General features: G+C 39.3%; 1 protein-coding gene across 11 annotated transcripts in view; it reads right to left on the bottom strand.

The window, feature by feature from the left end:
- The window catches only part of myo9aa (myosin IXAa), a 250,140-nt gene that overhangs the window by 196,236 nt on the left and 28,515 nt on the right, over positions 1–25,389 (bottom strand). For all 11 annotated transcript variants that reach the window (XM_052042434.1, XM_052042436.1, XM_052042433.1 and 8 more), the window contains exon 2: positions 15,890–16,805. In XM_052042434.1, the coding sequence (XP_051898394.1) occupies positions 15,890–16,732 (843 nt within the window). In that variant the 5' untranslated portion in view covers positions 16,733–16,805. The remainder of the gene's footprint in view (positions 1–15,889; positions 16,806–25,389) is intronic.

Genomic DNA, 25,389 nt, shown 5'->3' with positions numbered 1-25,389 from the left:
GAGCTATACAGACAAGGAATGTCATAGATTTAATCCCTCATGTGCATAGATTGTATCCACAGTTTGGGATGCCTTTGCAAACTTCAACATCCCAGTTAGGGAAGACAAGCAGTTTCAGCAACAGCATTAAATTCATTTCCATTCTCTGGAATCCACCCTCTTCCAAACACATTTTGTCCCTCATAAGATCCAATTATCAAACCCTGTTCTTTCATCCAAAAAGGTCAACTCTAAATTTCTCCCAATAAACTCTGCTTTCTGACAGCTCAGTTCTCATTATCTCCCATCCCAATTGGTCTGCCAGTGTACAATATTGCTAGACTGTGAACTACAGATAAACCACAAGCTTTGCCCCAACTATTTGACAATCAATCTGCAAGGCAAAAGTAGCTTCTCTCTTTAAATCTTTCTCCCTTGCCCATTGGGAAATGAGAGATATTTTCTGTGATGTTCTGACAGACTTCTAATCAACGAAAAATGTTACAATACTCTACTTAAATCCACTAGTAGGTTCAGAACATTGCTTATGATCTTTACTATAACCTGGAAACACAGTCCCAATACAAAACTGATTGCTGCTTCCATGATCTAATTTAAAGAAATACAGGCCTAAACACAAGAATAAGCATGTAAAATCATCCAACTATATGACAACAAATTTAAAGCTAACTCTACCAATGTAAAAGGCTTATAATTCAAAATCTGAAATCCTTTAGATTATTGTTTGTGGCACAATCTCAAAAAGTTTACATTCATCTACTCATTTCCAGGTCTCATGATATCCTAAAGCATTTCAAAGCTAAAGAATTTTTCTTTTGTATATTTTGCTTTGTATATAGATGTGGCAGACTGCACTGGAATAGGAAATTCCTCCCCATACAAATGAGATGAATTACCAGATAATCTTCTTTGTTAGTTGAGAGATAAATATTGGCCAAGACACAAAAGTTTCTATCTTCCATAAATGTCAATACACCTTTTACTTCCAACTGAGGGAGAAGAATACATCTCCGATAAACATTGCATCTGAACAAAAAACTCCTCCAACAAACCCTCAGAAATAACGCTAACATGGATTATTGTCTTGAATCCAACCATCAATTAAACAGAGCTTTCACTTTTCCATTCACACTTCCGAATATAGGGTTACCAATTTCAGTTGAATAACTCAGTGCTTTGTCCAAAGAGGTCTTTACTTAATCTCCAATATTTTCCTATTTAACAAACTTTAAAAAAAATAATTGAAACAATTATTTGTTTAAAGATTTTACTTCCGGACTGCTTGCAGAATTATTCTGGGAATTAATCTTTTACTCATGGTTATTCCATGATATACCTGGAGTATTGTTAACTCTACCTGAGATTCACCCACGCAGGTATTCAAAAACTTCACATCAACAGCAGAAACTAAAAGATAGCTTCTAAAATTATATAGTATGGTTTCCCATTAGCTTTATCTTGGAAAAGGAGGCAACTTAATTTTATACAACATTTGCAACAATAACCTTCTCTTGACACTGCAAGGAATGTTGATGTTTGTTATTTCCTACAAATTTTTGTTGAGCTTCCTGCCCCCACCCCACTTTGACAATGCAAGGTTGTCATTGAGAATAAACCCCACCTCCTTCTTCACCCCGTTGTCCCTGCTGTGAAAATGCATTCTCCTTATTCACATCCGGTATGCAGAAATACAATAAGAAATGAAGAAAATGTGAAATTGAGAGCAACTATCTAAAACTGACTGCAGTTTTCTATAAATGTATACAAGGAACAGAAATGCTCTCAATGTCAAGTGGCTACAAGACTAGATTTCATGAGATGGGCTGCAAATATTTAAAAAATTACATTGTCGATATCAGTTAACACATACGCCCCATTAGAAACAGACTTTCTACATTACCTCTTGTAAAGTTCAAAGTCTCTGCTTTTCTCTACAAACAGATCCTGCTAAAAAATCAATTCTGTCACAAGACCTGTGCCAAGATTAACCATGATCACCCATTATCCAGCAACCAATAGAACACTTAATTTCATGCAGTTTGTGGCTCTTCACCTTGTCTAGTAAATAAGCTGTAATGGCTGACTACAAAAGTGAGAATAACCAAAAACTGATTCATTGGTGAAATGAGCACCAGCGGATCCTGAAGACTGAAATGTGTTGCATGGTCATGGCTCTTTCCTAAGAGTACAATAAAAAGTACATTACAGCATTTATCGTTTCTCTTTCCACAAATGACATATATAATAATCACAAATGGCTACATCTACCTTCCAGTGTCATCCAAGTTTGACCAGACACACCTAGAGAATATACATTGTGCATTTTTCATAGTTCAAGTGGAAGTGGGAGAAATAATAAATGTCTTTATCATTAAAATTTGCTGGATTACAGAGTCTGGGAGTTGCTATCTCATAGGTAGAAAGTTGCTACGACAGTGAATTTTACCGATCCAACTGCAAATGGTCCAAAGTCAGTAAAATACAGAGTCACGTGATGGATTGCCTTCCAGTCTGGAAGAAAGCTGCATGAAAATTACTTTAACTCTAGTACTACTGAGGCTAATGAGATTCTGAACTAAAGTGTATGCGCGAGCCCCTGTGATGACTGGATACCGAAGAGCATAAAAAATGCAAGACAGACAAAAAAAAAGGACACTCATTTATTAAGATTCCTTTATTTCTTAAGATTTGGCTATTTGTTCTGTATTTCCATTTTAAAAAGCAGGTACTTTTGCTGAATGTTAGTTTTATGACACTGGAGCTATTTGTCACATTCAACACAGAAAACATCAAGTTAGGCAGCATTATTTAGTAGATCACTGCTGCATGGTATTTCCAACACTGTTTTTATTTTGGATTTCCAACATCTACATTAATTCACTTCAGCATTGAACAAAATTAACAAAAGGACAAAAAAAAAAGACATCAATAATTTATCTCTTGAACTTTATCAGCCATCTATATTAAAGCTTGCAGAAGCATTAAGTACTAAGTGAAATGCCATTTGGTCCAAAATGCTATGATCCCTGGTGCATTAGACTGGGGTTAAATACTTGGCAGAAAATCTCAAGTATTTTTAGCAAACAGCTGTGTTCCCAGAACTGAGTCCTTCTCCAAACATTTTTTCACTTGGAGACCACCAGCGGATGACAGCTTTGCATTCAAGATGTCATCTGCTCCACATCCTCAGTTAATGACACAGTATGGTCCAATTACAGCTGAAATGTGCTGTGCTGCCTTCACCAATCTGCTGCAGTGCAGGGATTGTACAGAATGGTCTATGAGCCACGACAAAATATTGGTGGCCTTCAAGTGCGCTCTTTTAGAACCTGAAGTTTATGCAATACTGCCAATATTTTATCAAACTCTACATCTTCTCTCTTCCTCCACCTTCCCGTGATGACTTACTCCTACTGAGATACAATTGTACCGCTTTCAAAACTAATTTGATACATCTTTCAAATGATTATTCTTCAAGTTTATGAAGTTTTACAATGCAATCGCAATACAACCTGCAGCGTTGGGGGACAATGGAATTGAGGGTTTTGTGGCCAAGTTTGCAGATGATACAAAGATAGGTGGAGGAGCAGGTAGTATTGAGGAAGCAGGCAGTCTGCAGAAGACTTGGACAGGTTGGGAGAATGGGCAAAGAAGTAGCAGATTGAATACAGCAGAGGGAAGTGTATGGTCATGCACTTTGGTAGAAGGAATAAAGGCTAAATAGGGTGCGAATTCAGAAATCAGAGGTGAAAAGGGACTTAGGAGTCCGAGTGCAGGATTCCCTAAAGGTTAACTTGCAGGTTGAGTCAGTAGTAAGGAAGGCAAATGTAATGTTAGCATTCATTTTGAGGGGACTGGAATATAAAAGCAAGGATGTAATGCTAAGGCTTTGTAAGGCATTGGTCAGACCACATTTGGCGTATTGTGAGCAGTTTTGGGCCCCATATCTAAGGAACAATGTGCTGGCATTGGAGAGGGTCCAGTGGAGGTTTACAGGAATGATCCCAGGAATGAAAAGGCATGAGAAGCATTTGATGGCTCTGGGCCTGTACTCGCGAGAGTTTAGAAGAATGAGGGGGGGATCTCATTGAAACTTACTGAATATTGAAAGGCATGGATAGAGTGGATGTGGAGAGGTTGCTTCCATTCGTGGGGGAGTCTAGGACCAGAGGGCACAGCCTCAGAACAGAAGGACATCCCTTTAGAAAGGAGGAATTTCTTTAGAGAGAGGGTGGTGAATCTGTGGAATTCATTGCCACAGATGGCTGTGGAGGCCAAGTCATTGGGTGTACTTAAAGCAGAAGTTGATAGGTTTTTGATTAGTAAGGGTGTCAGAAGTTATGGGGAGAAGGCAGGAGAATGGGGTTGAGAGGGAAAAATAAATCAGCCATGATCGAATGGTGGAGCAGACTCGATGGGCCAAATGGCCTAATTCTGCTCTTATGTCTTATGGTCTTAAACACAAGCATTTAAGCCAGCTGCAGTCTATTCAAAACCACAATAAAATCAGACGCATAATCAATGTTTCACCCTATTAGGTTATTTTGAAATTGAACCAAGGTAGACCATGCACTTTTCCTCATGACTCTCACAATACAGTAGGATCAAATATTTCAAATTCAGTTCACAAAATTGCAATAACCACCCACAGCTCCTCCAGCCAAATTTGTAACTATGCTTGACAACTGCAGTAGACAAATTTCCCAGTGTCCTTTGGCTCTCAACAGCAACCTTGATATAAAGCACTCTCAAATTCATACAATATCTGGTCTGTACACAAATGGAACGGGTTAATGTTGGAATACTTTCAAATCAATGGAAAAACACTACAAAGAATAGCTGCCTCATTACAGTGTGCAGACACTTCAGCAATCTCTTGATTCCTTGTATTCACACAGTACTTCCTTTCTCTTAATGTCCCCCATACCTTTGCGAGCCACTCATTCAGCTGCTGTCCTCTGGAATTCCTTATCCAGTTGCCAAATCCCTACTTTGAAAAATTTTCTCAGAACCCTTCTCGGGCTATGTCTTTGTTTCCTGCCTTTTAATTCTTTTTACCTTTCATCCTTCTGCCCCTCCTACTTGAGTTTCCACCTTAATATTGGCTTTTGCACTGGAATTAATCACAAGTGTGCAAAATTCACCTCCATGAAAATCAGGACAAAGGATATACTAAATGACATCATCAACAGTATATCCTCAAGACACTCGGGCCTCGAACTCTAAGATATATTCCCTTTATTTTATTCATTCCTCTCCCACCCTCCCTGCAACTTAAAACAAAGTTTTTCTCCCCAGAGTTGCAGAAGGCTCTTCAACCTGAAACATTAACAGTTGCTGCCTGGCATTTTCTGTCTTTATTTCACCTCAACGAAGTTGGGTTAAAATTACAAAAGCAGAAAAATGCAGATTATGGAAATATGAAATATAATCAGAAAATGCTAGAAATACTTCCGTCAGCATCCACAGGAAAAACAAAGCAAACATTCAGTAACACCAGTTTCTCTCTCCACAGATCCTGGCTGACTTAATGATTAACACTAAAATTGACCACAAAAATTGTGGAGATTCTCAGAAGGTGAGATAGCATCTTGAGTGTGTGGACCTGAAACGTTAACTGTTTTTCTCTTCACAGATGTTGGCTGACTGGCCAAATGTATCCAGTATTCTCTCTGTATTTCAGATTTTCTGCAGTTGTTTTTGCTCTTGGATAATTAACCCAGCATGTATTTTTTTTGTAAGGGTAAATTACATGAGAAAAATATTTCTATAGACCTTCCACATTCTCAAGACATCCCAAATACTTTGAGACAATTAAGTGTTTTTGAAATTTCACTGGTTTAAGATATAAGAAACAGCAGTTAATTTTTACATTAATACCATACACACAAGACATGACTCAAATCTTTTCATTTCAATTTTCAGGATTCTAAGTGGGAGAATTCACACTGCCCTCATATTGCCAGCTGTTTACAGTATCAACATTCACCCCAGCAAAATAGATTTAAACAGTTGCCTGTTGTATATATAAATATGCTGTCATGAAGACTGCAGTTGAGATAATCCATACTTCAGCAACACGTGCCAAACCAAAAGTCCCAGGAAAAAGAAATATCCTGGCTAGCAGAACAAAAGAAGAACACATTCTGTCATTCTTTCTTCTTTCATTATGCAGAGAATAACAAACAGGAAAGGCTGTCATGGGATGGAGGCATCTCAGAATCTGAGGAATACCAAAGGAGTATCCACTTGCAGCTAAAGCCATTAATTTATCCATTGTTATATGGAGATGCTTTGCCCATACTCTGCCCAACGTGACACTGCTTCAAGTGAAGCATTCTACAAGCTCAGAATTCAGTTTATCAGTGTTTAATTATTTTGAACTTGCCTTTAGGTTACATTGCTATCATCAATTCAATGCAAATTTCCTGCTCCTCTGCAGTCTACCAATTGAAGTATAAGCTGAATGGTTCCTGCTTCAATGATCTGATAATATAACTAACGTGTCAAAATTTCAAGTAGAAAAGACATTTATTCCAGCAAGAAATCATTTCTGAAATTGACAGGAAGTGCTGGAAATATTTACCAAAGCAGACAACATATGTGGAGGAAGAAACAATTAATGTTTCACCTCTGTGGTATTGCATTAGAATCAGCTTGGTTCTCGTAAAGGTCGTCAATCAGAAACGTCTGGAATTCTCTATTACCTGACCTGCAATGTTTTCATCTAGCCTTCCGTGCCTAGTTTCAGGTTACCTGCACCTTCAGTATTTTTATCTTTTTAAGTCTGACGTTCATCAACTTAAAATGTTTTGTAAAAGATTTATACATTTTTTCAATTATTATTCTGGCTAGCATTTAGAAACAGTGATCAGTGACAAAAAAAAGTACACTTCTCTTCATTGAGGCAATTTTGCTTTTCATTGCTGGACTTAAAGGAAGATTAACAAAAATAAGATCAAACCTTAATAAAGACAGCTGAAAAAAAGGAACTGGGGATAGTTGCACTGTCATCCAATACATTCCATTCCCTAACTGCTAAATTGCTGGTATTGGATTCACCCAGTATCTACACTTGCTTACTTTCCAATAGGACTCAGTGGACAGTGAATAGGAATATGAACCTTTTGTGACAGTCATTTCCGTGATCAAGGAGTACTAAAGCTAAATGCAATACTAATAATACATTCCAGACTGAGAAAATTAACTCAAATACTCCTGGCCTATCTAGCTTAGAAATGTAAGCCAAACAATGCCAGAGCTACAATTACCATCAGAAATTGTGTCCTGCACTATTAGCTTTAATTAATGCTCCCATTCAATGCTAGGGCAGAGGTAAAAAGATATGTGCTAAATCTCCTGCAGTTGCATGGAAAAGTGCTGCAAGAAGGAGAGCAGTTGACAGAGATAGAAGAGAAGAACATTAAGGAGTTGTAGGGGAACTGATCTGCTGGTATGCTGAGAGAGGAATGTGGGTCTGGTGGTGGCGGCATCTCTTTGAAGGTGGCAGAAACTACAGATGATGATCCATTGAATTTGACAGTTGGCAGGAGGATTGTTGGGGGGGGGGGGAGAGAGAAGGGGGTGAGCAGTGTTGAGAGCAAAAGTGCAAGAAATGGAACAACCATGGTCAAGAACCCCGTCACCTTTAGTGCAAGCGAAAAGGAAGACATCGCAGAAGCACTGATGTACAAAAGAGCTGTCATAACAGACATGGTGGAGCTGGAGAAACTGGGAGAATGAACTGGAAATAGGGCAAGAGATCTCAAGTTATCTGTGGGCTTCACATGGATATTGGTCACCTGCCCCAACCCAACAATGGAGACAGAGCAGTCAAGAAAGGGAAGACTAGAAAATGCACCATTTCAAAGAGAGAGTTAAGTGCTACCTGGCAACAAAGCCTTTAAGGTCCATACAAGGCCAGGGACAATACAGTCATCCATGGTACAAATAAGGGAGGGGCCCAAGTAGACCTGAAACAAGGACTGTTCCATGTAACCCACAAAGAGCAAGGCATAGCTTGGAACCATGCAGCGTCCCATTGCTACACCTTCGTTTTGCAGGAATGGAATAAAAGGAAAAGTGAATATGAGAAAAGTTAGGTGAAGGAGGATGGTGGTGGGCAAGAGAGGCTGGGGAACAAGCTAAGAAGCAATGTGTATGCACACAAGCGTGTAACTGTTCAGGTTGATAACTATTCTTCAGAATTGAGAACAGCTAGAAATCAAGTTTTTAGTTAGAGAAAGACTGTGGTAAAGACTAGTGAATAACAAAAGCTACATGTGGGGAGGTGTAAACAGGAGATAAATTAAATCTGAAATACCATAAAAGGAAAAAAAGACTGAATGCTGAAATTATGAGATACAAGTATAGAAATTTTTGAATTCAATGCCAATTCCTGAAGCTTGTAGTATGTCAAGTTAGAAAGGACATCATTCCTCAAGCTTATATCGAACTTTGTTGGAACAGTGCTTTGAAGTCAGAAAACAGACGTGGATGGGGAGTGGGGGGGGGGGAAGGAAATGGAAAATTCAACTAATGGGCAACTGAAAGTTCAAGGTCACCAGGTGGACAGAAAGCAGTCACCTAATCAACTTTGTTTCCCCAATGTAAAGGAGACCACACGTGAACCAAATCAAGTATTTTAAGTTGAAAGTAATAAAAGTAAATTGCTGGTTCACCAAAAAATGTTTTGCCCTTTTTAAAAATCAAACAGCTACTCTGCCACTTTTCGATTCATGATTTATTATAATCACAGTTCATTTAGAAAATATTTGTTTTATTTTGTTTCACTGGCTTCTTTGTGGCCTTTCACCAGAATTAGGATAATGCAGCGCACACAAACTTGAGTTACTGATTCTTGAGTATGACCATAAGTATTTAAGGCAATCATTAAAAACAGCTTAAAATGATAGCCATATTCTTGTTCATGGGATAACTCAAAATTATTGGCATAAGCACCATCAATGCATTTTGTCAGACTGAGGGGTGAATTAACAGGATAGAATTAACAAGTTTGCTGTGCACTGGTAGCTATGCACTGACACCCACTGCAAAGTTTCAGTCACTGTCAAATGAGATCACACGAATATTACGCCATGATGTTAGTTTCGATTACTTTAAGAATACAGAGCACTACCTGAAAATAATATCAGGAGCACTAATTACAGTATTTTTTTACTAATAGTAAATTAAGACACTTGAATCTTGAAAATGTGCAAAAACCTCCAATTGACATGAATGGTAATTACACTAGTGAACACTGCACACCAAAAGCAGCACTAGCTTTGCTCCTACCTACGCAACAAATATGAACTTAGCCAGCAATATGGTGACCTTCAGAGCTGGTAGGCTAACCAAACATCCTCCAAATCTGCACTTGAATTCTCCAATAACCAGATTAATCAGTAACAAGCTGATAGCAAATCAGGTTGCTCAAATAACCAGTCCCAATGGCCAACACTTCAACTCTTATTATAAACCAGCTAGTTTAAAATTAACTGCCATGTTGAATGACAGATTTTTCGCCAACAGCACTTGAAACAAGAAATCAATCATGTTGAAATTTAATCACCTCAAATTATTAGCCAACAGTACTTTTAAACAAGAAATCAATCTAAATTTGACATACTAAGTCTGTTTAAAGGGGGAAAACAGTCTTCCTGTCCTGCAACTTCCTTTCCTACTACTAATTGAACATTTTCTAAACAATGAAATCAGCAATTTGTAACAAATATTTTGATGGCACTGTAATACAATTTAATCATTTCAGTTCACAAACAACAGATCCATAAACACGTTTTAAAACAAAATACTAGTTTGGCTAAGCACAGGAAAACCTTTGCCTTAAGATCTCATCTCAGATTCTGTCTCTCAAAATCCCCTCCAGTAACTTTCCTACCGCTGATGTTCGGCTCACCAGCCTGCAGTTCCCAAGCTTTCCTTGCAGCCCTTCTAAAGTAAAGGCACAATATTAGCTGCCTCCAGTCTTCAGTTACCTCACCCGTGGCTAACGATCATATAACTATCTCTGCCAGGGCCTGAACAATTTCTTGCCAGGCTTCCCACAATGTCCTAGGATACACTGGTCAGGCACCAAGGATTTATCCACCTTTAAGACCACCAGTACCTCTTCTTCTGCAATGTAGATATTTTTCAAGACATCATTATTCTCTTCCCTGTATTTCCCAGCTTCTATGACCTTCTCCATGGTAAATACAGGTGAAAAATTTAAGAACTCGCCAATCTCCTTTGGCTCCACACAGAGAGGACTACATTGATCCTTAAGGGGTCCTATTCTCTCCCAGGTTACCTTTTTTGCTCTCAATATGCTGATAGAATCTCTTGGGATTCTCCTTTACCTTATCTGCTAATCCCAGCTGCTTTTACCTGACACATGCCTCTTTCTTCCTGATGAGATTCTCAATGTCCCTTGTGAACCAGGGTTCCCTAATCCTGCCAGCCTTGCCCTTCACTCTAACAGGAACCTGCTGGGTCTGAACTCCCCCCATCTCACTTTTTAAAGCCTCTCACTTGGCAGACGTCCCTTTACCTACAAAGGGCCAATCCCAACTTTTGCAAGTTACCAACTAATGACATCAAAATTTGTGGACCAGTCCTATTCTTTTCCATGATTATCTTAAAACTAATAGAATTATGGCCACTGGTCCCAAACTGCTCCCACACTGACACTTCAGTCACTTGCCCAAAATCATTTGAGTGCAAGTGTTTTTTTCTGAATATCCCCTCTCATCTACCAATTACGGTAAAACTCTAATCAGGCACCCTTGAGACAATGGCAGAACCGGACCTGCAGATAATAAGAGGTCCAGTTTTCACCACCTTCTGTGGAAAAACTTGTCCCTCAAGTCCCCTTGAAGTTTTTCTCCTCTCACTTTAAATTTATGCCCTCAAGTTTAAGACATCGCTTTCTGCATGGGAAATCCTGTCACACAAATTTGATTGAGCTTTTGAAGAGGTAATAAAGAGGATTGACAAGGGCGGGGCAGAAGATGTTGTCTACATGAGCTTTAGCAATGCCTTTTACAAAGTCCAAAATGTAGGCTAGGCCAGGTGGTTAGATCACATAGGATCCAGGAGGAGTATTGGATAGAAAATTGTCTTGGGACTAGGAGTCAGAGGGTGGTCATGGAGAGCTGTTCTGAACTTTTCCTGAAAGTTTTCTGAAAGTGGCAACACAGGTAAACAGTTGTGAAGGCGGCATTTGGCACACTTGTCTCTGGGTGCTCCAGTTTCCTCCCACTTTCCAAAGACGTACAGGTTAGGAAGTTGTGGGCATGCTATGTTGGCGCCGGAAACGTGGCGACACTTGCGGGCTGCCCCCAGAACATACTACACAAAAGATAAATTTCACTGTGTATTTCAATGTACCTGTGACTAATAAAGATACCTTATCTTGATCGGTAAGGGCATTGAATACAAGAGTTAGGACATCATGTTACAACTCTATATGACATTGGTGAGACCACAGAGTACTGTGTGCAGTTCCAGTTGCTGAACAATAGGAAGGATGTTATTAAGCTGGTAAGGGTGCAGAAAATATTTGCAAGGATGTTACTGGGATTGGAGGGCTTGAGTAACAAGGAGAAACTAGATAGGTTGGGATAGATTTTCCCCCATGGAGCGTAGGAGGCCAAAGGGGGACATTATAGGTGTGTGTGTGTGTGTGTGTGTGTGTGTGTGTGTGTGTGTGTGTGTGTGCGCGCGCGCGCACGCGCGTCTCTCTCTCTATATAGACACACACACACGTATGTATATAAAAAGTCACAAGGGGCATAGGGCATAGATAGAGTGATCGGTCAGTCTTTTCTCCAGGGTGGGGGTGGGGTGTCAAAAACTAGTGGGCACATATTTGAGAGAGGAGAAAAACTTAAAGGGTACGCAAGGGGCATTTCCCCCACACACCCCCCCCTCCACTCACAGAAGCTGGTGGGTACATGGAACAAACTGCCAGAGGAAGTGGTAGAGGTGGGTACAATTAGAATGTTCCAAAGACATTTAGATTGGTACATGTTTTGGGAAGGTTTAGATGGATATGGGCAAGATGCAGGAAAATGGGGCTACTTCAGGTAGGCAATTTGGTCAACATGACATGTTAGGCTGAAGGATCTGTTTCCATGCTGTTTAACTCTCTATGACTCTAAGCAAATTGAATTGAGGGAGCATTTGTAGAGACTTAATTGGATAAGTAGTACAAACTAAATAAAACTTTTGACAAGTTTAGAACAACTGAATCCATCCTGATGCATATCAATAATGTCCAGAAAACTTTTCTGACAAAACTACATCAATTTACTGAAACTATTTTGCCCACCAGTGTGATGGTGATGGATAAAAATAAAACAACTTCAGGCACCTCCTACTTCAAATTATACAATTTCCAAGGATTTGGTTTTGCAACAGATCTTAAGAATACTCAGCTTTATAACTTGGAAAATTAACCAGACTCTTATGGATGTATATTCATCATCATCTTCTCCTTCAAATTATGCAAGGAATCAAGGAGAAACTTTCCACTGCCTCAAGTTATACTTGCAAAAGGAAAGAAAATTGCCTTTTTTCCTATCACTTCTACCCCAAGACAAATAACACAAGTTCTTCAGTTGCACTGATCTTGGCTCAACTATCTTCAGATATTTTGTGACTAACTTTCCCCCCAATTATCTCAGGTTGAAATGCTCACTGATGATTGCATGTTCTGCTCCATTTGCAGCTCCCCGTATAATGAAGTCCACAACTGTCTTGAACAAAATTCAGGTGTGGGCCAAGTCGCAAATCATATTCACTCCCCACAAGGGCCCGGGATTTACCACTTCCAATAAAAGAGTCTAACAACCTCTCCTTGACATTCAACTGCATTACCATTGATAAATGCTCCATCAACTTCACGTGGCTGCTAACCAGAAACATTAGTGAACCAGCCACATAATGACGATGACCACAAGACAAGGTCTTGCAGCAAGTGACTAACCTGTTGAATCAAAACCTTTTCAGCATTTACAAGACAAAATCAGGAGGGTGAAGAAACACACTTGACTTGCGTGGACAAATGCAGCAACAACAGCAAAGTTCGGATAAAGCAGACATCTGCTGCAGCACAATTTCATCACCTTGAACCATCTGCAAAATGCACCACAGAAACTAGCCAAAGCTACTTTAATAGTACTTGCCAAAGTCATGACCTCTCCTATCTAGCAGGAAAAAAGGCAACAGAGGCAAATCAGAAAACCATTGCCAATTCCCCTTCAAATCTCACACACATCCTTACTTGCTTGTATATTCCCATTCCTTTTCACAAGGTTCACTGGAACATTCATTATAGCACTGTGTAACATATAAAGAGAATGAAATAAAAATGTGTTTGGGTATTAAAAGGAGTGACATCCAATATTCCCAGGAAATCTGCAGGTCTGACACTACCATCATCTCAAAAGATGCCTGATTAGAGTTCTACTGTAATCGGTAGATGAGAGGGGAGATTCGGAAAAAAAAACATTTTCACCCAAATGATTTGGAACTTGCTGTCAGTAAAGGCAGAAACCCTCAGCACAATTAAAGCGTACTTGGATGTGTATTTGAAGAGCCATTATTTGCAAGGCTATAGGCCTAGTTCTGGAAAGCAGGATGAGGCTGAATTGGTCTTTTTCCAATTTGCATGAACAGGGCTTCTTCTGTGTCACGGATTTTCTGTGATTCCATCTGCAGCAATTCAAGAAGCAACCTGACTAACATCTACTTGAGGGCAATTGGAGATTGGCATTGAATGCTGATTGCCAGTAATACGGAATCCCACGCATGAATAAAAAAAGTAAATCTTCTTATCCAAACAGATTTGTTTTTTTTATATTCTTATTTGATTTAGCATTGGTTCCCTCTTCTTCCGCTTCTTCAAGTATTGAATCTTGCCAATGGATTCATGTCACAGCATCAGCAGCAATCTGGCACCCACCAAGTGATAATTCTACAAGTGTAGAAAACAAATCAAGACACTGGGCACTATTAGCTTTTGCAACACATGGGGTTATCATATTTTAACTATTCATTATTTATAATATTATTCCTATTTTGAACAGGATCTGCACATTCACATTCTTTATTTAATTGATTAAACTAAATAATCCATAAACTATTAGTCAAATTATATTTCTTGGATTCATTTTTTGATAGGTCAACAGAAACTATATTCCCTACACTTGTACTACAACACCATTCTTCAAGGGTCTTAACATATCTGCTAAATCAGCACTTCCTGGCTTCAAGAATTAAACCGGCCTGCAAACTCACTGTTCCAAGTGATAAGGCCTCTTAGGAAACCAGAGAAACAAACTGATTTCCAGTTGCATGCATAGAAGAAAATTATACACAAGGTAGCGGAGGCAAAACAAAAACTTATTGTGTTGCTTGCAAACAGAAAAGCATGTACGCATCATTTTAGAAAGTCCATATTCAAAAACGCATTTGTAAATTTAACTTCCATTGCTTGTGTCATAGCACTGTTTTGTCTCCCTTCCCATTATATTTTGCATCTCCTCCTTAACCTGTGCCCAAAATACCAGTTTTGTATCATATTGTACGGTGTTTTACGAGATCAGTCAATGTGCAATCAGTCCACCAGGTTTAGCAAATAATTTACGCACAGATTGAACTGAGCAAAGTAGTTTTCAAACCAAGGATATTCCAACTTCAAGGACTCAGGCTTACTAAAATACACGGGCAGTCAACTACATCATTTACACTTTAGGAAAAGCAGAGCCAAAGAAAGAATTATTTTACTTGCATTTTATCAAAGGAGAACTGTGTTCACAAAATTTCCTGAAAACACAATCAATGACGATTCCTGGAATCTTTAATATAATGTTTAACAATCACATTGCCAGAGCTTCTGCACCCAAATTTAACTCAGGGAGCATGACTTACTGGAACAAACTGCAAGAAATTAGAGTATCACAATCAGGAATTTAATCTACATTAGTGCATTGATGATCTACTTAAACAACTTATGGAGAGGAAGAGTTTGAGGGATATGGCAATTCAGATGACTGGGCATTTCTAATGCAAGTATTAGGCTCAAATGAGTTGGGTTGGTCACTATATTAAAAAAATCTAGTGAAATCTAATGGAAGAGACAGTTTCTCCCCCATGCTGACATTACTTCACTTGAAATAAAAATAAACCAAATTCACTTTCAAATAACCGGATTGAGATGTTGCAAAATGTTTATTGCAAAAGCCAACCTCTTCCTGTTCCTGAACATTCATAGATACTTAAATCACTATTCTTTATCAGCACTTCTTAACCAAATCTACCCAAGATCTTTGAGCAAGCAGGAAAGGAAATGGAGAATACTGATCTCTCATTGTACATACAGTAAAACTTTGGAGCAGACAGTCTTAAAAGCCCTCAAAATAATCAATTTATAGACCAGATCCCAGGTTTGCAAATCAAGGCTTGGGTTAGGGAGGGGGGGTGTGGAGGGAGAGGGTGGAAATTGTGATGTGGGGACCTGGTAAAGTTCAAAAATAATAATTACAAAAATTATTCTTTTTATTTACTATTTGTACATAGAATTATAAATTGAAGGGTTGGAGCTCAAAGCTCTTTCTGAAATGGACCTCAGTAAACTAAAGGTTGAGGAACCTCTGGACACATGATGTTGCACCTTATTTGGATTGATTAGTATGCTGACAAGAGCTAGAGTTGTAGATTTTCAAATATGAGATGCAATTCGTATGCTATGTCTTACAACATTGCAGTACTTGCTTCTTGTGTAAAATTGGATTTGGAACAAAAATAAAGCACAGTATCTGTTCACTTTTAAGGATGATTTTCTTTCAATTCCCTCAAGGGGAAATCATGTGATGCATCTTACCTCCAGCACGGGTCCGGCTCCAAGAATAATCTGCTCCACTCCACTGGCAAATCCTTTCTGGCTCAAAGCAGTAAGGTGATGGATCAGGAAGTTTGTACTTTGTGTCTTTCCTGAGCCACTCTCACCTGAAATAACTATACACTGGTTCTTCTTGCGTTGTAACATGGCATGGTATGCCACATCAGCAATGGCATATATATGGGGCTCCAGTTTACCCAGCTGGTGATTATCATACATTTTTACATATTTGGGGTTGTAAATAGGAAGAAATTTAAAAGGATTTATGGCAATTAAAATCGTTCCCACGTAAGTGTAGATTTTCTCTTGTTTAAATCTATTGCGCAGGTTGTCCAGAAGTGTGTTTTCATTCAAGTCTGGTAGATTGCACAAATCATTGTAGTCTTTTTGCTGGGGTTGAGGCAAAAATCCTCGTTCCATCATCCTCCGCCGCTCCTCCGTCACCCTCAGCCATGACTGTAGATTGCTATAATGAATAGAACCATCAAGGTTTTTCTCTCGAAGCAGGAAGCGATAGTCCTCGCTGCTGAAACGATTTTCTAGGGCACTGCGTGGCCAAAGCATCATACGTTGCACTGGACAGTCGGTTGGATTCAGTATCCACTCTTCCCCACCAAACTCTTTCACTTCTGCCAGGACATAACATTTTGTCTTCTCGAGTTGCAATTTGTAAATAAGAATTTCTATAACCTCTGCTGCACTGGTGCTTTTTCTTGCAGCGACAGGGCAATAAATGGTGCCTTCTGCTATACTCCCCGGGTAAACCCGCAATGTAAACTCATTGTCTTCACAGCGTCGTCTTCCACCAACATCATGCACATTCATATTGGATCAGTTGTGCCATCAGCACTGATAGCACACCCATACAGTGGACCAGTCCTGCTTCATGGTATCAGACCTAAAATAGAACCAACAGAAGCAGAAATCATATTTTCAGCTGAATTTAAGAATGCAAACTTTTGTAGCACAACAATCCTATGACCTGAAAGCAGATGTTCAATTCACAAGAAATACCTCGTCAGATCCAGATATGTGCATTTCCAAATGCAATTACAATGCTAAAAAAATTGTGGAACCTTGCAGGGGTCTTCAAGCCTCTGACCAGGAGCTTTGATAAAATGTCTTTAAACTCTCCTTCATAACAAGAATGAGCAGCTCAATGAACAGCACAATTACATTTCCTAATTTTCTTTTGAAGCCAGCATACCACAAATATTTTTTGGGCTCATCAGATAGTCCAAGTTTCCCATTATCATTTTTCTATGTTTTTTTTTTTACGAATTTGCTCATCAATATCCCTATAATTCAGGATGGTCTAATTTGGATGGAAACTTGGTGGCCATGACAATGCTGTCCCAATTTGCCTGTGGTCCAGGTGAAAGTTGTCACAGGAGCCATGGCAGTGCATCTCATGAACGGTGCACATGACAACTGCATTGGAACAACTATTGAATTAATTAGTTAATTAATATGAATTAACACATCATATTTTCCAGGCGCTGATTTGCTCTCACAGCTGAGGCACTCATGCTGGTTTGCCTAGATTAACAATCAATAATGTCCTCTGGGACATTTGTGATGGGAATTTAACAATGAAATGCTGTTGACTCTCAGGACAAATGGTGAGACCTACCCTTGCTCCAGACAGCCATTCCCTAGTATTTATGCAATGTCAAATATTACTTGCTGCTTACCAGTTCAAGCCTGAAGATTGACCAGAATGCTGCACACACTCTAGAACAACATTATTTCAGTTTATGAGTCAAATATCAGTAAATACCTCCCTTCTGACCTCATGAAGATTATCAATAATGGAGTATTTACATATGCTTGGACCTAGCACACTCAAGAACACTCGTAGCAATGAGTTGGATCTGACACTGTTGGGATCTATTAACCATTATTTTTATGATTCCACACAATTGAGAAATTTCTCTCTTCTTTTAATGGGACTCTTTGGTGCAACACTTAGTCAAATACTGTTGAGATTTGAAGGCCAGCTAATCAACTCTGAAATTCAGCTCCAACAGCCATGTTTGGACCAAAGATGGAATGAGTCTGGAAGAGTGGACCAAGCATAACTGAGCACCGATGAACTAGTTTCTGGTGAGGAAATGGTGTTCAATACCCTTTCTGCTTCTCTGCTAATGACTGAGAACAGACGCATGATTGAGTAATGAGCCAAACCACATTAAGACAAGTTTGCACAATTTTCCTTTTTGTGGTGGATATCACTATTGTAAATGTACCAGAATAATTTGGATGGAGGTAAACTAGTTCTGGAGCACAAGGCTTCAGCATGATAGTCAGATGCTGTCTAGTTCCCCAACCTTGGCTGCATCCAGTGTGCTCAGGTATTTGCAAAAATCACATGGATCATCTACTCAACACCTCACGCTGGAGGTAGCTATAAAACATTCCACCTTTACGTTTAAATCTGTGTATTTTACTTTATCATTGAGAATGGATACAATCACAAATTCTACTTGCTCTGTTGTTTAATTGTCCACTACCACTAACCACTCAATGTGGCAGGACTGCAGAGCTTCAAGCTCATCTGTGAACTATGGATTGCCTTGATATCTGCAGAACATAGCTTCTGATCAGTCCATATATTGTTTTGTACTGTAATTTGATCAAATTGACACCGTTTTTTTCATGCTTACTGCTCGAAGCATGGATTTCTTGTTTAATCATGACTAGTCTCCCAGCTCAATTATGTGTTTTTAAGTCATTCAAGGGACATGGGCTTCATCGGCTGGGCCAGCATTTAATTGCCCATCACTAATTGCCCTTGAGGTGGCCATGGTGAGTTGCCTTCTTTAACCACTGCAGTGGAGTTACGGATTTGCCAGCTCACCAAGTTATAACCTTCATTGAGTACAACTCTACTGTTACTTGTGGTCCTTGGCAGTTCATTGCCAAGTAGTTTTGAACACCAAGATGCAAATCAAATTCATCTCGCTTAACATAATGTGATGGTAGCAACACACCACAATGGAGGATATCCTCAGTATCAATATCTTCTCCTCAAGGACTGAGGGCTATTCACTCTTATTCATGTCTAAAGGGACACATGCACCTGCCACAAGTATGTCAGCAAGGATGAAGTGAGTTTCTCCAGGTGCTGGTTCTCATTGTCCTGCAAGCCCAGTCCAGCAACTATCTTCTTCATACTTTGTGGTGGGCAATCATCTTTCACTTTAAAACTTGCTTTTAAATATAAACCATTAAAAAAATAATTCAAGATAATTCTAGAAAACAACTTTTCAAAATAAAGGCTGCAAGAAAAACTGAAAACTTGGTTCCAATGATTCCTAGATGTCAACAAAAACTGCACATGTACATTAAGAAAAGTTGTCCAATCCACTGTAAAAGCAGGGTACAAACATCTTAAACTTGGTTCCAATGATTCCTAGATGTCAACAAAAACTGCACATGCACATTAAGAAAAGTTGTCCAATCCACTGTAAAAGCAGGGTACAAACATCTTAAACTAAGTGCTGCAATTTCAAAGATTTGGCTGCAGCATTATTGCCAATCACAGAAACAAATCAGTTGGACTGAAAGCAGTTAAAAGAACCAGTACAAATGAACCAAAATCATTCTTTTCATAAATAAGTTTAAATTTTCCATTAAACTTGAATCTTTCTGCATAAAGACTAGAGTTTTTGTTTGGAAACATATTCTCAAGAATATCTTTTTTCTGCAAACTCTGCTTTCAGAAAATGTTTAAAACTTACTTTGAATGCTTAGCTAATGTGCTTTGCTGTGTTGGAAATAGTCAATTTCATCAGATTCAGAATACAAAACAATTAAGTGAAAAATTCAAAACTGTCAGAATTAGCAGAGTTAAATTTCTCTTTTCACATAATCTAATGTAAAATTCTACCTTGACAGAAAGCTTTTGGAAAGAGTGTTACAAACCTATTCCCAGCTACTATAAAACTTGTTAAAAAAATTAAACGAGTAGCAACAGTAACATATCGTTGACGTCCAGAATACTCCAACAGCAAGTCACTCAGAACCTGGATCTCAACTGCATGTTGCAATTTCCTTGGACAAGTACAACTAAAAAATGAATTGTGGTAGAAAACAGTACTAATTACAGTCTGATGAAAAAGCATTGACCTGAAACTTTAATTCTGTTTCTCTTTCCACGAGCATTGCCTGGCCTGCTAAACATTTCCAGCGTTTTGTTTCTGTTTGATTAACAGCAAATTGTGCAAAATAATGACATACGAACATCTGTCATTAACCTCTCCTTGCCCTCCACACCCCCTCCCCATGACGGTATCCTGCTAAATGGATACTGAGAAAGCAAATAAATTTGAGGAGTTATCAGTCACCAAGATTTTGTGCACACCTGTGCAAAGTATGTGGAGTAACACAAATGCTAACCATCACCCAGGTGAACTGGGAAAAATTGGGATCATTCTTGCAGCATTTTACTTACCACTTCAACTTCACACTTGGTATGAATGTGGAGAATACCTCTATTTTTTCTGAGGTGAACCAAAACTGTGTACAGTACTCCAGGCTTCCTCAGTACCCTGTACAATTGTAACAACAGTTATTTCTAAATTCCAGCCCTCGTGATAAAAACCAACATGCCATTTGCCTTCCTAACCAATTGCTGTATCTGTCTGTTAACTTTTTGCAATTCATAAACAACAAATCCCTCTGCACTTCACTCATCTGCAATCTTTCTCCATTTAGACAATAGTCTGCCTTTGGATTCCTCTTACCAAAATGCATAATCTCTCACTTTCCCACATTAAACTGTTTGCCACGTTTTTGTCCACTCACTCAACCAATCTATATCCTATTGCAGAGTTCAAATATCTTCAGCACACCTCCATTTTCATGTCATCAGCAAATTTGGATACCTTACTCTCTACCCACCCCCCCTCAAGGTCATTAATAAATCATAAATTATTGAGGCTAAGAACTCATCCTTGGTGAATTCCACTAGTCATATTCTTCCAGCTAGAAAAGGGCCAGTTTATCCTTATCTTCAATACAATAACCCATCTTCAATCCATGCTAACATGCTTCCCTAAATGCCATGAGATTTTACGTTATGCACCAGACTTGTGTGGCACCTTGACAAATGACTTCTGAAAAATACCACATCCACAGGTTCCCCTCTGTTTGTTAGATCTTCAAAGAAGTCCAGCCTCCCAAACTTGACACCTTTCATAAAACCACTGACTTGGTTTGATTACATCAAGTTTCTCTAAATGATTGGCACTTCTTAATTATAGATCCAACATCTTGCCAACAACAGATGCCACTTCCTCTAAAACCATAGGGTACAAGCCAGCAGAACCTGGTGACTTGTCTGCCTTTACTCCCATTAGTTTTTCCAATATCTTTGTCTACATGATAGTAAAGGCTACAAGCTTGTTCAAACTATTTGAATCTTTGGGGTACATGCAGTGTTCTCCACCATGAAGACTGATAGAAAGTACTGACTTGACTTAGCTGTCATTTCCTAGTTTCCTGCTATTAATTCCCCAGTTTCATCATCCAGGGGCACCACTCTTACCCAAGCTATCTTCACACTTTTTATGCATCCACATGCTGTTTGTTTCGGTATTACTTACCAATTTTCTCTCATACTCAATTTTCCACCTCCTTCTTAACTTTGAGTTAGAGTGTTGGTTCCTGTAAAATTCCCAATCCTCTGATCTACCACTAACCCTTGCCCAGAAAAGGGTAGGACCCACTAGAAAAACTGGTGCTCAGTACTCATTTCTGTGTGAGTTAAGAAAGTCAAAGCAGGTCAAGAATCATCTGTAGATAAAAGGAACTATTACAGGTGCAAATGAAGATAAGTTATTCACAACCAGCTGCACCCTCACCTACAGCCTTTACTTGCGAAGTGATGTATCAAAACAATTGAAACATTGACACCAATGTGTTGAAAGGCAGAACCAAATTTACAAACTCACAGCTGTCAGTTTACACTACAACAAATGGAAGTCTATTTACTCCAAAAGCAAACAATTTATTTACTCAGCACAGTATCTTAGCTGCACACAAAACCAAACTGCATGAAGATGACTTGTCTCAGTAACAACAGTGATTTCCCCACCAATCTGCAATAACTGGACATCAAGCTTAGTTGATGAGAAAATTACCCAATGAATTCCACTGTGATCAGTAACAGTGTTGTCATAAACGGTTGCATAATTGTTTTCATTCCTGATAGGACACAAAGGACAGCCTGGAGCTCTACCACAGTATTTTCCATAGTTTGACACCCAACTATGTTCGAAACCCATGAAGAGAAGTCACATTGGTCATATCCTGAATAAACCAGAGTAAACATTTCCATCTTTAGTTTCTATTCCCCTCCATATTTCTGAATAAAATGTCGATTGGCAAAAGGAGACGGTGATAGGAACTAACTCAACCAAAAATAAATTGCTCCACTAATTAGTTGAGGCTTACTTGCCCGACCTCATTTTTCTAAAGTTTGTAATTTTTAACCATCTATCTTCATTCAGCTTCCTCATAACATCAAACTCATCAATGCCTCCAGGCAATTGTTTTTTCAACTGAATCAAGACTCATTAAGCAGATAACACCTCTTTTCCCCCTTTAAAGTAAAATAACTTTAAATTCATTTTTTTTAATTTCTGCTACAATGCATCAATTCTCAGCAACTGAGTTCAGTTATCAGAGTTAGCAAACTTATGACAGAAAATACTTGTCTCCAATTGTTCAACCAATCTGCACTTTTAATTCCTCCAACGCAGATATGCTTTGCATAAATTGTTAAGTCCAGCCCCATCTCACTAAACACTCCACAACAAAAGAATCAAACTAAACTAAACCACCAACTAAAAACAGATTAAGTGAATAGGCAAGGGCATTGCAGATGGAATATAATGTGGAAAAATGTGAGTTCATCCACTTTAGTTGAAAAGGTGGAATGGCATTGTGGATTAACAACAAATGGCCTGTTCCTACTTCCATCTTCTTGTGTCACCAACAGAAATACTGCAGTCATGAATTTATAAGTGATTCGATTATCGAGTGCCGAAACCAAACAGAAATTTATCAGTAACATTCGATAAAAATTAAAACAGCAGTCTATATTCTGATCCAATGCCACAAAAATACACCACTCAAAAAGCTCTTCAGTTTTGGCAGATATGTGCAGGATTTACAGTCCAAAAATTCTCCTTCTTAGGTAGTCCTGAAGAATCAAAGGCGATTTGCTTCCACTGCAATTCTTTGCGAATTACGATAACTGATGAGGCTAATGTGGGAGATTTTGTTATGGGTGAAGGTGATGATATTTGACGGAGATTGGTACAGGTAACTATTTTGGGAGGTGAAAAACACGATGATGCTGGAGGAGCTCAGCAGGCCAGGCAGCATCCGTGGACAGAAGCAGGCGGTCAATGTTTCAGGTCAGGACCCTTCTTCAGGACTGAAGATAGGAAAAGGGGAAACCCAATAAGAGGGAAAAGCAAAGCAGTGATAGGTGACCAAAAGAAGGGAAGCAGGGTGGACACAAGGTGGTGATGGGTAGATGCAGGTAAGAGATCGTGATAGGCAGGCGTGGGGGAGGAGGGGAGAGCAGGTCCACCGAGAGATGGGTTAGAGGAAAAAAAGGAGGGTACAGAAAAGAGAGAGGGGCTAGGAAAGGAAAGAGGCATAGTGAAGGGGTTGTGGGGATTACTTTAAGTGGGAGAATTCAATATTCATGCTGTTAAGCTGCAAGGAAAATGAGGTGCTGTTCCTTCAGTTTGTGCTTGGAATCTCCTGGCAGTGGAGGTGGCCAAGGACTGACATATCTGCAATAGTTTTTAGGAGGGGGGGTGGAGAGCGGGGTTGAAGTGACTGGCCAGCGGGAGATGCAGATCGCGGTTACAGACAGAGGTCGGGTGTTCTGCGAAACAGTTACCTAGTCTGCATTTGGTCTCACCATTGTAGAGGAGGCCACACTTGGAGCACCAAATGCAGTAGATGATATTAAGGGAGATGCAGGCAAATCTGTCTCATGACGAAAGAGGGGAGGCAGGGTGGGAACAAGGTGGTGACAAAAGAGGGGAAAAGAGACAAAAAAAAAACTGGAATTTTCATCTAGATTCCAGTATCTGCAGTCCTTTGTTTCTCTACTATTTTGGGAGGTGGTGTGTTCCTTCACTTTTTTTTAAATGTTTCTATGTGCTCCTAATGTATGGACTCATATTCTTAATACCCATTCTGAATGCTCCTTCTCCACTTTGAGTCATCATGGTCCACAAATATCCAGCAGTTATTAAGGATGTTAGTCTCCACATCATTCCCTACACCCCAGCCAAGTGGCTTTGAGGACGACCTTGACTCATCCCTCTGTCTGCCAAGTAATCAATTTCCACAACAAGCTTGGGATGGAGTCTGCTACTGGAGTCTCGTGGTGGGCATGCCAATGACATGGCTTGCTCACTAGAGCCAACTGAATGTAACTTGGCTTCAATGCAGGCGATGTTGGGCTGAAAGAGGAAACTGACATTGGTTTGCTCATCCTGCCAGTGGATTTGCATCCATATATTCTACAGCAAGGTAAACGACACCGATCCAAAAAAAGTAGATAGAAATAGAGCCCAAATCTGAAGACTGCAGTATTGAAGAGTAAGATGGAACACAAGTAAAATGGCAAAAAACGTCAAATGGGCAGCAAGAACTTCTCTAGGTATATATAAAAAGGGGGGGAGGGAAGGAAGGGAAAATAATGACAAAGCATTAAATAATTTCTGCCAGTCTTCACGGGAAGAACACAATATCTGCCATATACCAGGAAACTGGGCATCTGACAAGAATGAAGCAAATAATTACAAGTAAAAAAAAGCTGTTCTTGAGAAGGAGACCAAAAGTTGATGAAATCCAAGACCCTGAAGATCTACAGCCCAGTTTTTAAAGAAGTGGCTAGAAAAGTAGTGAACACTCTGACCATCATCTTCTAAAACTCTATAGATTTTGGAATTATTCCTATGGATTGGAAAGTAAATTTTACCCTCACAAAGAAGTGAGTAACCATGAAACGACTGATCTCTTGGCCTAATTTCAGTAACAGGGGAAATGCTGGAATTTATAATGATGTAATAATAGAACACTGTAAAAAGAATAATAGGACTGAGCAGAGTCTGACTGGTTTGAAGAAAGACAAACTATGTTTGATTAATCTGCTGGAGTTCTTTGAGGATGTGATGAATAAAGAGGTAAGTGGAACCAAAAGAAGTGGTGCATTTGCAAATACAAGGCTTTCAGTAAGGTCCCATAAGAAATTAATGAACAAAGTTAAAGCACATAGAGTCGAGGGTAATGTACTGACAGACGAGAATTGCAGTTGGCCTAGGGATTGGGAGCACTTGAGAGTCAAAGACTTGGAATATACGGATTCGTCTCAGGTTGGCAGGCTCTGACTGGAGTATCACATCGTTCAGTATTACTGCCACAGTTATTCATCCTCTTCATCACAA

The sequence above is a fragment of the Pristis pectinata genome, chromosome 32, assembly GCF_009764475.1.
Source record: "Pristis pectinata isolate sPriPec2 chromosome 32, sPriPec2.1.pri, whole genome shotgun sequence".
Classification (NCBI taxonomy): Eukaryota; Metazoa; Chordata; class Chondrichthyes; order Rhinopristiformes; family Pristidae; genus Pristis; species Pristis pectinata.
This window is presented reverse-complemented; position numbering and strand designations above follow the sequence as displayed.